At 51.0% G+C, this 12,198-nt stretch overlaps 1 protein-coding gene across 1 annotated transcript in view; it reads right to left on the bottom strand.

The window, feature by feature from the left end:
* The window catches only part of GPC4 (glypican 4), a 104,083-nt gene extending 93,449 nt beyond the window's left edge, over positions 1-10,634 (bottom strand). Inside the window, exon 1 of the mRNA XM_025852581.2 lies at positions 9,943-10,634. Within this exon, the coding sequence (XP_025708366.1) occupies positions 9,943-10,102 (160 nt within the window). The 5' untranslated portion in view covers positions 10,103-10,634. The remainder of the gene's footprint in view (positions 1-9,942) is intronic.
* Between the last annotated feature and the right edge of the window lie 1,564 nt (positions 10,635-12,198).

Genomic DNA, 12,198 nt, shown 5'->3' with positions numbered 1-12,198 from the left:
CCGCACAGAAGAAAGAAGCCAGGCTTAAAGAGGCTTGCAAAAGCCAATGGACAGAGTAGCTGGGAGAAGAAAGGACTAGAATGGAAAGGATGGCTGGGATGAAGTGAGGTCAGGTGACCTTGAGGTAGACTAGACGAAAACACCGAGCCGGCCCGGGGCCTGCCCCGAGCCTCCTGAGGAAGCTGCGGGAAGGGAGCACCCAGCAGAAAGCTGGAAGCGAGGAACAGGAGCAAAACCAGCCTCCCTTTTCTAAAAGTGCGTTTGCAGGTACAGCAGAGTTCCTCTTAACGTCTGAAATAGATGGCACAAGAAGCAACCATTAGTCCACCAAGATTAAAATAAACCACACGAGGTACTCCGCTCCCACCTCCAAGCAAGAAGTAATGCTCCGTTGTAGGTTTGAAAAGAGGATTCTGCCTTTTGCCCTATCTTATTTAGGCGTCGAGAACTGAATGCAGAAATTTTAAAAGAAATAACTTCACATGAGTTCACTGAAAAGGGACAAACAGAAATATTCAAAATATACAAGAGTCAAAAAGCACGCCCGAACTTATCTTCGAACCACAAACATGGCTCGAACACCTGCAGTGTGACAGAAACCGGAGATACATGACCTCAGATCAGGCATGATGGGGCAAAGAAGGGCTTCTTTGGGGCGCCTGGGTGGCTCAGTTGGTTAAGCGACTGCCTTCAGCTCAGGTCATGATCCTGGAGTCCCGGGATCGAGTCCGCATCGGGCTCCCTGCTCAGCAGGGAGTCTGCTTCTCCCTCTGACCCTCTTCCCTCTCGTGCTCTCATTCTCTCTCTAATAAATAAATAAAATCTAAAAAAAAAAAAAAAGAGGGGCTTCTTTTTTTTTTAAGGTTCAAATAAGGCACATGGTCAAAGACAAGGACCATGCGATGTGTGTACTCCTTAACTTCTGATGCTTCTTTAATTATCATTATCCATTTACTCAGTTTGGTAAATGTTGAAGAGGGAAATCAATATTCAAATATTTAAACCTGTCCCCTCTAACCAAAACCCAGCTCTTCTGCCTCTTGTGACTTCAGGTAAGAATGCCTGTGTCCCAAGCAGAGCATGGCAGGCAGTAACATGAAGGAACCAAATGGAACTTGGATGTCCTAGAGGACTTGGAAGAGAAGGTGTGCAGGAGCAAGACCACCGACCAAAAGCTCTGAAGTGAATAAGCCACTGAATTAATAATATACAGTTTAGTTTTTTGTTTTTTTGTTTTTGTTTTTGTTTTAAGAAAAGGACAAAGTGACACATAGAATTTGACTCCTTATCGATCCAGCACTGGTAAACGAGGTACCCTGCAAGGGTGAATGTGTAAGTGAACTGAACCTTCCTCCCTTTCAAAAGCAAGTTTGCATTTCAAACAGGTATTATACTCTTTCTAAAGTCTACGCTCTATCTATTTAATGATACCAAACACTATTATTTAATACTGCCCTGAAACATTCTACGCTCTATCTATTTAATGATACCAAACACTATTATTTAATCCTGCCCTGAAACATTCTAGTGCCCTCAGGGGTTAGGGAGCTGCCTCTGAGCATTCGCCCCATCCTAGAGGGGCTCAAGGAACTGAAAGGTGCTGCCAAGATCAGCAAGTCCTGGGTCCCCCGCCTCAGCTTCTGGCCACCCTCACCCCCACCCTGTTTCACTCTCACTTTTCCCAGATGTCAAGTCTTGCCTGCCTTTATCCCCCCTGGGACCCCTCCACTCCCCAACCAGCACTACTGGCCACTTCTCATCGGCCAGGGACTGGGAAGCCGGATAACCGTTCTATCTTCTTACGGCCCACCGGATTTGAACGCAAGTACCTCAAAAGCTTGACTCATTTTAAACCTCTTTGAATCCCGAGCACCTAGCATTTTGCTCTTGATAGAAGAGCTATTCAGTCATTGATTGCTGATGATAAATTCCCAAAGGCCTTGTCTCCAAGTAGAATGCACGGGCTTTATGACAGCTGTTTCCATCATGCAGCTTTTCTGCTTACTTCCACATTCCCAGCTGTGTTCTGGAGGGCTGTGCCGGCCAGAAGCCTAGGGATTTACTGTACTTCTATTTCTTGATAAGATACTTGAAGAGAATAAACACATGGCAAAGAGGACATTAAAGTAAGGGATAAAGAGATCTTTTTTATTTTACCAATAAGGAGAAAGGGAAGAAATATCACCTAGCACACTGACACTTAATAAAGGACAAGCAAGACGATTCCTTTCTAATTCTCTCCAAAGTACTCTCAATGGCCTAGGCTTGCTTCTCTAACCGCAGCAAAGCACCACAGGCTACGGGTCACTTGCATCCTGATGAAAAAATATTTTTCTCCAAGTTCAGCAGACCTTAAATCTTAAATCCAAGTTAGCCAAAATTACAATGAGCATGCGCTGCGTGCAAATTAAAGCTCTCCTCTAAGACAATACTTTCTGATGAATTTCATTGGAAAATTTCAAATCGTAGACTCTCAGAGATGGAAGGGACTGGGACATAATCTAGGGCAGTGGTTCTCAACCATGGCTGCTCACTGGGACCACTGGGGAGCTTTTAAACATCATCATGACCGGTACGCCTGGGTGGCTCAGTCGTTAAGCGTCTGCCTTCGACTCAGGTCATGATCCCAGGGTCCTGGGATCGAGCCCCACATCGGGCTCCCCGCTCCGCGGGAAGCCCGCTTCTCCCTCTCCCCCTCCCCCTCCCCGTGTTCCCGCTCTCGCTGTGTCTCTCTCTGTCAAATAAATAAATAAAATCCTTAAAAACAAAAACTACTCCATCAAGGACAGTGGGGTTTCTCCCATTTTCTCTCCTCAGTAAACCAACATCCCCCACCTACCCCAAAGGAAATGCATTTTCTGAATATTCTTTGCCTTGGAAGCCCACTGCATAATTCGCGCAAACCTATACGGCTGCCTGTTGCCCTGCATCCACTTCTCTTCTCTCTGAGAACTCAAGAGAGGTTCGTCAGGCACGGTTTTCCCTCGAGGAAGCCATCCTGCTTTTCCTCCTGGAGACTCACTTAGCCTTTTCCCTTTTCCCCATTATCCTCACATGGGCCTTCGTTCAAATCACTTGCAAGGTGCACCTCCAGTCCCTTTGGCTCGCTCACTTTCTAGTCTGTACCTGCCCTGCCGTCCCTCGTGGCCTTCCCCCTCTCCTCTTGGCCTTCCCCCTCTCCTCCTGGCCGAAGCTCTTTCCATTTTGTGAAAGATTCCTTTTCCCCTGAAGCAGCAGCCTCTTTTACTCTACCAGTTAGTCATGCCGGCTTCTTTTTTTCTTCCCCCAAGCAGCTGGTCTTTTTGATGTCTGGCACACATTTATCTGGGCTTCCAATAAGATGTTTTTACATAGTTTCCAGGCTTTCTGGAGGTTATTGACTTTTTTTTTTTTTTTTGGTAACTCTTCCATTCAATTTTTTTCCTAATTTCTAACATTTGTTAGAGTTTCTTTTTCAAAAGTTGAATACCTGGCTGATGGATCGCTTTGATTTTTCTCTTCCACCAGATTGCTGAATTAAATGCATCAGAACTTAAATATAACATTTCAAATTACCTCCAGGATGGAATCGCTTCGTGAATTTTCTGCACTTTCATGTTCTCTGTAGTAAGCAACAGATGCTTCGCCAAGTGGAATTGAAAATGCTAGTTCTTACCTGTGTGTGCTTTAGTGGGTCTGCTTGTATAAAATATTCTGATATCCTTAAGCCTGTGTTCTTCTGCTTGGTAAAGACAATAAACTTCAGGTTTTATTTTGTAAAAGGTGACCAATGTGCATCGAACAGCTCTACAACAGCCAAATCTGATGTGCTAAATTACTCTTCTAAATTTGCTCCAAATTGTCTAACACGGAAGTCTCAGTTATCTATTCCTTAAAGAAATAAATCTCAGAGCAAGAAAAACAATTCTGAATCATGCTGAAAAATTCCTACAGCACTTGGTTATTAATGAAGTGGTTAAGACGAGTACTCCACCGCCCCCCAAAAATGGAATAAAAACATTTATTATATGCTATATCGATGTATCACGGAGATTTACTCTAAATTAATTTCACTTCAGAATGTTCGGCTCCAAAAGATTCCCAGGAGAGCATGAGACCATGGGATGACAATCTATCAACAAGGCAGCATAAACCCCATTATGGCACCGGGATCCTGACAGAGAATGCGAAAGAATTGTCTATGTCATCCCCCAGCCCCCACCCCGTGCGCATTTACCGAATATTGCCTTGAGCTATCCCACTTAGCACTCAAAACACCAGGAGCTGGACCTCTGTCCTCGAGTTGCTTACAGTTGAGAAGGCACATAGGTGCCTGCACGCACAATTAACTATAACACGAGACAGTTATGTGCAAAGACCATCGATCTGATTCAGGCAAAGAATCAGGAGGAAGAGTTGGCACATAACTCTGGGGAGTTCAGAGGTGACTTAATGAAAGTATCATTTGTGATACGTGAAGACACTGAAGCTCAAAGCAGAGCAAGGAAGGACTCCATTCGAAGCACGGCACGAAGGAAATGAAGCTGGGGCCGGTCAGCATGGAATGAGAGGGTAAAAAGCCAAGCGGAAGGCAGACCAGTTAAGAACTGCATACTTCTGTCGAGTCACTATATTGTGTACCCTAAACAAACAGAACACTGCATGTTCGCTCTACTGGAATTAAAATAAAAAATTTTAAAAGAGAACTGCATACTTAAAACAGCCTCCTGATAGCCCTCACTGACCCTTAACTCCCAGGGACACTGGCTCTCTTCCTAAAACAGTTTGACTAATGACACTCCCCTCCTCAGAAACCATCACCGGCTCCCCAGGGCCCAAGAAATACAATTTACATTCCGTCTACTGGTAACACCAGGTTGTCTGTGTCTGGGTATGAACACCCTGCCTGCAAAGGACAGGACTGGATCTTCTCTCTACCACACCATCAGAACAGGGCTGGGATGGTCTTTTGCTGGTTGATGGTCCTCTCGTTGCTTCTGTTTCTAAAGCCAGCCCTCCATGGGTGTTGGGAAGGTACTCTGTCTTACGACCTGTACAACAATGCATAGACTGTTCTTCTGGGTCAAGGAAGACCTGGGTTCAGGTCCCACTTCTACCATTCACTAGCTGTGAGCCTGTGAATCTACTTCCAAATCCCTTTGAATCTCAGTTTCCTTGTCTCATAAAATGGGGAAGACGATGAAGATAGTAATACTTCTGACTTCGTGTGGCTGTTGTGGATTTTAACTGAGAGAATATGTGAAACCCTTAGCTTAGGACCAGGTCCAGAGAAAGCAACCAATAGCTACAAGCTCTTTCCCTGAGGCCAAAATGCATTTGTTGTGAACATATGCAGGAACAATGTCAGTGCTAAAACAGTTAATGTTACTGGGGAGCCAGAGACTCCCTTCCAACTGATTTAGATTAACACTGATGTTGTTTCCCTTGTCGAGACAACAAGAAACTTCCTTTTCATTCCTCAGTCTAGTCTCCAGCTAATCCTGAAATTGCGTGCAACCCAATGTGAGTCAAATAAAAAAGGAAAATAGTAATTATGCTGAATCAAACATTTTATATTTGTATGTTCTAACTGGAGATTGAGCTGCATAAGCCAGAACTTTTATTAAGTTCTTTTTTGAGCATGTCCAGGAAGTAGTTCCAATACTACTTGGGACAATCTCTATTCTGACAGGCCCTGTGGCTCAATCAGACCCTCCTTTTATATAAAACCCAGGGAGCCAAACTGAGGATTCCAACAGAATACAAGATCACAAGTTCTCTGCAAAATCCAACCCACCTACTTAGAGTGGGAAAGAAGAAATGTAAATCTTGAGGACATATGTTGTCTTACATACAATAATCAACTCAGTATCAGAAAGGATGCCTACCTCTCCAACACACACCTACTTTTTGCCACGTAATCCTAACATAGCTCGTCATTCCCAGAATCCTTTGAAGCATACATATGTGCATATGTGTGTATGTGTGCCTGAAAGTGCATTGCTCATGAACATGAATGGGAACAGGGAAAAAAAAAAACAAAACAAAAAACTTCCAAAATCACAACTATGACACAAAGTTTTCCTTGGTATCCTTCAATGTCCCTATGAAAGAGACCTATGGGCAGGCTTAAGAACATCCCTAAACCAATTGCCTCACTCTTAAAGACAATTTCAGCAAAAGGTAGATTAGTAATAAACTCCCAGTGGTTGAGGCTCCTGGCTGGCTTAGTCAGTAGAGCACGCGACTCTTGCTCTCAGGGTCATGAGTTCGAGCCCCATGCTGGATGTCGAGATTACTTAAAACACTTTTTAAAAAATTAAAAATAAAATTAAATGCCAATTGTTGCATCTCTCTAACCCTGTCTTTATGGAAGGGAGGCACAATGAAAATGGTTAGATTGTTAAATTTCCTTAAACTGGGGCGCCTGGGTGGCTGAGTCCTTAAGCGTCTGCCTTCTGCTCCCTGTCATGATCCCAGGGTCCTGGGATTGAGTCCCTGCTCTGCGGGGAGCTGCTTCTCCCTCTCCCACTCCCACTCCCCCTGCTTGTGTTCCCTCTCGCTGTGTCACTCTCTGTCAAATAAATAAATAAAACCTTTAAAAATATATAAGAATAAAAAATAAATTTCCTTAAATTTACTAGTGAACTAGCATTACCGAGTTGATAATCTGGTCCCAGATCCCTTCTCCTTTGGAACCCTGTGGGTGGCTCCTCCCTCCTCATCTGTACCACTTGGACGGTACTTCTCCCATCCCACGTCGCATTCGGATTCCGTGTGCGCATGGCTTGTCTCCCTACTACCTGGGAAAGGTCCTGGCGGCAGAGGCCCCTCCAAACCTTCTTGCTGCCTCCACGATGCCCAGCACCGAATGCTGCACATAGTAGGTGCTCCAAAAAGATATGCCCATTGAAAGCTGAACAAAAACCTTATCCGTGGTGTTAAAGATCCCTTTTGATCGACCCATTACTTGGTAAGTTCGGCGGTCAAGTGGATAGGCAATGCGGGACTTCGCCTGGGTCCCGAAGCCCTGTCAGCGAGATGTACTCCCTGACACCCTTGAGAGCACATCAAATTATCTTAATTATGATCTAAAAAGACTGAGCCTCCTTAAGAACACAGTATTCTTAAAGCCTGTTCAAAACTCTAGAAGGCAAGTACAAGGCCGTCGGGGAATAAAACCTTACACTTGGGCTAAGCCTGGCGCTAGGCACCCAGGTGTTGTGACCCTTTGCCCGGAAAACAATCCTGGACTTTTTGCATATAAAAAATAAAATAAAATAGATCATCATCCCACACACACACACACACACACACACACCCACCCCCACCCCCACCCCCACCCCCACCCCCGGCCAGGGAAAGTACCTGGCAATTCATTCAGACATGGGCTGTATACCAGTCACTATATGGACTATGCTCCCCCAAATGACCACAATTATCTGAGTGTAGCCCAGGGAAGACAAGGCTAATGCATGCATCTGGACAGGCCAGGGTGATGGTAAAGATTACCCCCTGTTTCTATACTGGCCATCTAAAGGTATTTACTTGGGTCTGTCTGTGTTGTGACAGTGTCCTAGACTCAAATGAATGCCTTTAACACTCCACATTTTTGAGCCATTCAGTCATGCATTTTTGTTATTGTTGAAAGTGGTGCGAAATTGCACTGCATGAGCTAAAGTCCTTGGTGGTCTTCCAAGGATTCCAGCTAAAAAGGCACTTCCTTTGTTCCTCAGGAGAATGCAGTCCAGTAGGTCATTCAAAAGGGGAAATAAAAGCAGCAGCTCTGGGAGGGAGCCGAAGGACAAGACAAAAAGAATAAAATGTTTTGGGTGTGAGCACATTAGCTTCCACTTCCTGCTGCCGGTCACTAATAACTCTCCTATCTTTGGGGGCAAAATATCCAGAGAGACATATATGCAAAAAATATCGCTCAGGTGTTGGCTGGCGACCAGGGCAATCAAAGGCAACACCTAGCGCAGTACTTGAGCACCCTTCAAACTTCCTTTTTCCTGAGATGCTGGCTGGGGAAGAGTTCCTGCCATGAGGAGCCTGCACAGAGCCAAGCGGGAGAAAGTGGGGCGGGCAACTGCACACCCCACTACGCCCTGAATGCCGCTGGTCCCTCTCAAAGGCACATAATGTTTGCAGGAGAAGATGAAAACCTGTCACATTCCCATTAAGGGCTTCGCTGCATCTATGCCTTCAAAATGTGGGAATGACAACTGTAACCTTCACGCCAATCATCTCTGCTGGGCTCAGGCCCAAACCGTGCAGGGCACAAAGACCCCAGGGTCTGACCTGTGGAGCCTCCAAGCTTCAGTGGCTGCCGGTTCACTTCACTTTTTCTGGCGGGGCGGGAGGGAGAGGGTAAAGAAAGAGGGCTTTTCAGGGCTCCACAACCAATAAAATCGTGCCGCTGTGAGGACATACTCGAGTTCCCCAAAAGACAGGCAGCTCAAGGGCAAACAGTCTCTAATCAGTAGTGTGCCGAGTTACTTGATAACTGCCAAGGGGCAGTGGGCTCCCCGGCTACTCCAGCAATTTCTTGAGTTCTATTTCTAGACGGATGCCGAATACACTGGGAAAGTGCCCAGCGACTTCCCTCAATTACCTTTGTAATTTATATGTAATTGATGACTGCACTTAATCTCCAAGGTTATTAATAGCCCTTCCAAAAAATGACCCCCGCGTCTTCCTAAGCCTCTGGAAGCGCCTGGTTAAAATTACAGTATTTCCTTTGCTGGCTGCCGGCCCCCTGCCCGCCCCACCCGGGTGACCAGCCCCGCGAGGCAAAGGCGCGCTCTCCTCACTTCCATGAAAGGTTCGGAATGGAGGCTTGGCCCCCGGGGGCTCGAACCGCTCTCTCTCCTCCGTTAGGTTACGCTGGCCAGCAGCCAGCCAGAGCCGTGGTTCTTTCCGAACCCTCAGGGCGAACGGGCTACCTGCGCCGCTGCTGGCCCAAGCGCGGCCCGCGGGGCTGCGCGCAACAGTTGCCCTCCGCGAATGAGAGACCGCGAGCCGGAGGGGACCGGCCACCGCCGCCGCCGGCCTCGCGAGGAAGGGCGAAGGGCGCCCGCCGAAAAGCCGCCTCCCCAGCGCCCCAAGAAGAGCTCTCACCAACACCCCACGCAACCCCCAGCGCCGAAATCCGGTGAACTTTTTCACAGGCTAAGGCTTCTCCATTTGCATAACCATCTCCAAACTGCGATTCAGGTTTCCTGTAGTCAGTCCTTTGAAAGGTTTGTAATTGAATGTGCAATTAACCCTGAAAATGAGGTGAGAAAAAAGAAAGCGGGGGGGGGGGGTGGAAGTACCCTTCCCGTCCAGCACCTTCCGGAAAGCAGGAGAGTTCCCAAAAGTCAGGGTTTGGAGGGGTGGAGAGTCGTTTGCTTTTTTAAAGGCGACTTCTAAAGCCGCTGTAGCTACTAAAACTCCTAATCCGCGTCAGCGGTGGAAGAGAGGCGGGGAGAGGGTTTTTAAAGAATATCAATGAAACCTCCATTCGAGTTCCACGTTTGGCGTCCCCGGGAAGCCGGCAAGCTGTAGGTTGCCCCCCACACACACACACACCCCACCGGCGACCCTCACAACCTCCCGGCCTCTCGTCACCTACACAACAAAGCGGGGAACCCAGTAAGGAGTTCAACCCGGAACAGGCGAGGGAGCCGGTGACACGCACTTTGCGGGCCAGAGTCCTCGGGGCTCCCCGGGACCGGGAAGACGCGGCGGGGCGGGAGCAGACGCGCGGTGGCACCCGGCCCGTCGGCGGCGCCCCTCCACTCGCAGTCCCGAGGGGCCGCGCTGCGCCGGGGCTCACTCTCGCGCTCTCTCCCGCCTGCCCCTGGCTCTCCCCCTGCCCCGGTCTACCTGCGGCCGCTCGGGGGGGGGGGGTGGCTCCGCGCGGCCCCTTCCCCGGGGTGCCTGCCTCCGCGCACGCCTCCCGGGGGCCCCCCCACCTACCGTTGATCTCGTGCGTGGGGGCATCATTCTTGTTGAAGCCTTTGGACACGTAGAGCCGTCGCACTTCCGAACAACTTTTCGACTTGGGCTCGGCAGCCAGCAGCGCGGCGCAGAGCACGGCCAGGGTGCAGAGAAGCGCGGGCAAGCCGAACCGGGCCATGGTGCGGGCCGGGGCCGACGCGCTCCCACCTCTGGGACCGGGGGAGTGGCGGGCGCGGGCCGAGGGACGCGGGGCCGGGGGCTCGCGGGCGGAGCGGAGCGAGAGGGCGAGGGAGCTGGGTTAGGAGTTGGGAGAGCAGCGGGAGGAGGAGACGCGGGGCGAAAAGTGGAGCTGGGCCTCGCGCGTCAGGCAACGGTCCCCGGTGCCAGGCGCCCAGCCGGGGGAGGAGGAGGAGGAGGAGGAGGAGGGCGTGGAAGCGGTCTACGGCCCACGGGAGCGGAGGCACTGGCCGGTGGGTTCCGGGCTGCGCGGGGCGGCGGACGGGGCGCGCCGGCCGGCAGCGGGACAGGGGCGCGGGGAAGGAGGGGAAGGTGGCAGGCGCCGCCGGGGCCGCGGAGGGCGTGGGCGGCGGCGGGCGCTCGCTGCGCGCTGCTCGCTGCTCGCTGCTCGGGCTGCCCGGCGCCGGTCCGCTCTCGTGGCTCGGCTCGGCTCACTCTGCCCTCGGCCGCGCGGCTGTGCCCTCCTCAGCTCCGCCGCTGATTGACTGGCCGGCGTGCGCGGCGACGCTCGGCAAACTTGGCCCAGCGGGCGGCACTCAGGGGGAGGGGGCGGGCGGCGGGCGGGCGGGGGGGGGCCGGAGACGGGCGGGAGCACGCAGGGCCGGGACGGGAGAAAACCTGGAAGCGGGTTGGGATCCGGAGCGGCCAAATCCACTTCCTAGGGGGCCGCACCGGGCGCGCGGCTCTCCCTCGCGCGACACGCCCCGCGGGGCTCCTCCCTCCTCCCCTCCTCCCCTTCTCCCCTCCTCCCCTCCTCCCCTCCTCCCCTCCTCTCCTCCTCTCCTCCTCTCCTCCTCTCCCCCGCCCGGGAGGCGGGAGATGCCCGCCGCCCCCCACCCAGAGAGGGAGGGCTAACTTCTCCGGGGTGAAGGGCCCAAGTCGTGGGGGACCACGCGCCTGGGCACTTGTCCCGAAGCCCACGTCCGAGTCAAAGGCCTTCTGCGCGCGGCCACCTGACTCGCTGACTGTGGGCCAAAGCCGGGCGGAGCCCTCCCGCCTCGATACCTGCCCTCCCGGCCGCCCCGCAGCCCCGAGGATGCCCCTAACCGCCTGGCTCCTGCGCCTGGAGGAGAAGGCGCTGACTTGACTCGCACTGTTCCGCTGCAGGCACCAGGGCACCTCGGAGTCCCAGCTGGCCCTAGACCCTCACCTGGCCCTCTCTGCCCTGCTTCCCATCCAACGGTGCTCCATGAGCACCGACTTGTTCGGAACCCCGGCAGGCATTCTCCTCCCCCGCCTTCCCCCAGCCACGCCCGGTTCTGCTACAAGTCTAACCAAACCCTGAAGTGAGAGAGCCCTCCCCCCCCACCCTAAGAACGAGGCGATGGGACAGTCAGGGATGACCTCGGAGACTTCGGAAACCTGGCCCTAATCCTCCTCGTGCATGTGGGGAAACTGAGGCCCAGAGAAGGGGAGCGACTTGCTAACAGTATGCAGCTGAGGTGTGGGTCCAGAACGCTGGGCTACACTCCCAGGTCACCTGGAGTAAAGGTAGCCCAAGATCCCCAATCCCCTTCTGCCCTCGAGCCTCTTGAGAGAGACTCACACCTCTCTGGGACCCAGTCTCCACTTAGCCACCAGAAAACTGGAAATGGGCGAGTCTTCCCACCTTCCTAGCTTTGTCAGATTCCATTAATGAGTGTTTTTGAAGCTCCCAGGGCTCCTTTAATGAAGGGAACTGTGCAGATTGGGAACTTGTCATTACCCTTGTTATTGTTACAATCTGCTTTTAAGAGGTTAGGGTGAGCAGTGCCTCAGACACCTCGGGAGTGTGCTGGGAACTGGGCAGATAAAAGGGGCTGGAACTTATTATTTGGCTAGACTCTCAATTCCCATAAAATTACATAGGATGAAGATATGAACCATCATTACAATTATCACCCTCATAGGGTTTGTTGAGACTTCGTCCACTGCTGTTTGTAAACCATGTTGACGTGTTGGCTCTGTGGAGTTGTAGAAACTTAGGTCAGCTGTTGTTTTGAAAGCCCACTGCAGACTCTTCCACATTTTATTAACTCTTGGAGATCATCAAGGTAA

Source organism: Callorhinus ursinus, unplaced genomic scaffold, assembly GCF_003265705.2.
Source record: "Callorhinus ursinus isolate GAN/ISIS: 27379988/994484 unplaced genomic scaffold, GSC_fseal_2.0 scaffold33, whole genome shotgun sequence".
Taxonomy (NCBI): domain Eukaryota; kingdom Metazoa; phylum Chordata; class Mammalia; order Carnivora; family Otariidae; genus Callorhinus; species Callorhinus ursinus.
Note: the sequence above shows the minus strand (reverse complement) of the source record. Positions and strands in the feature narration are given on the sequence as shown.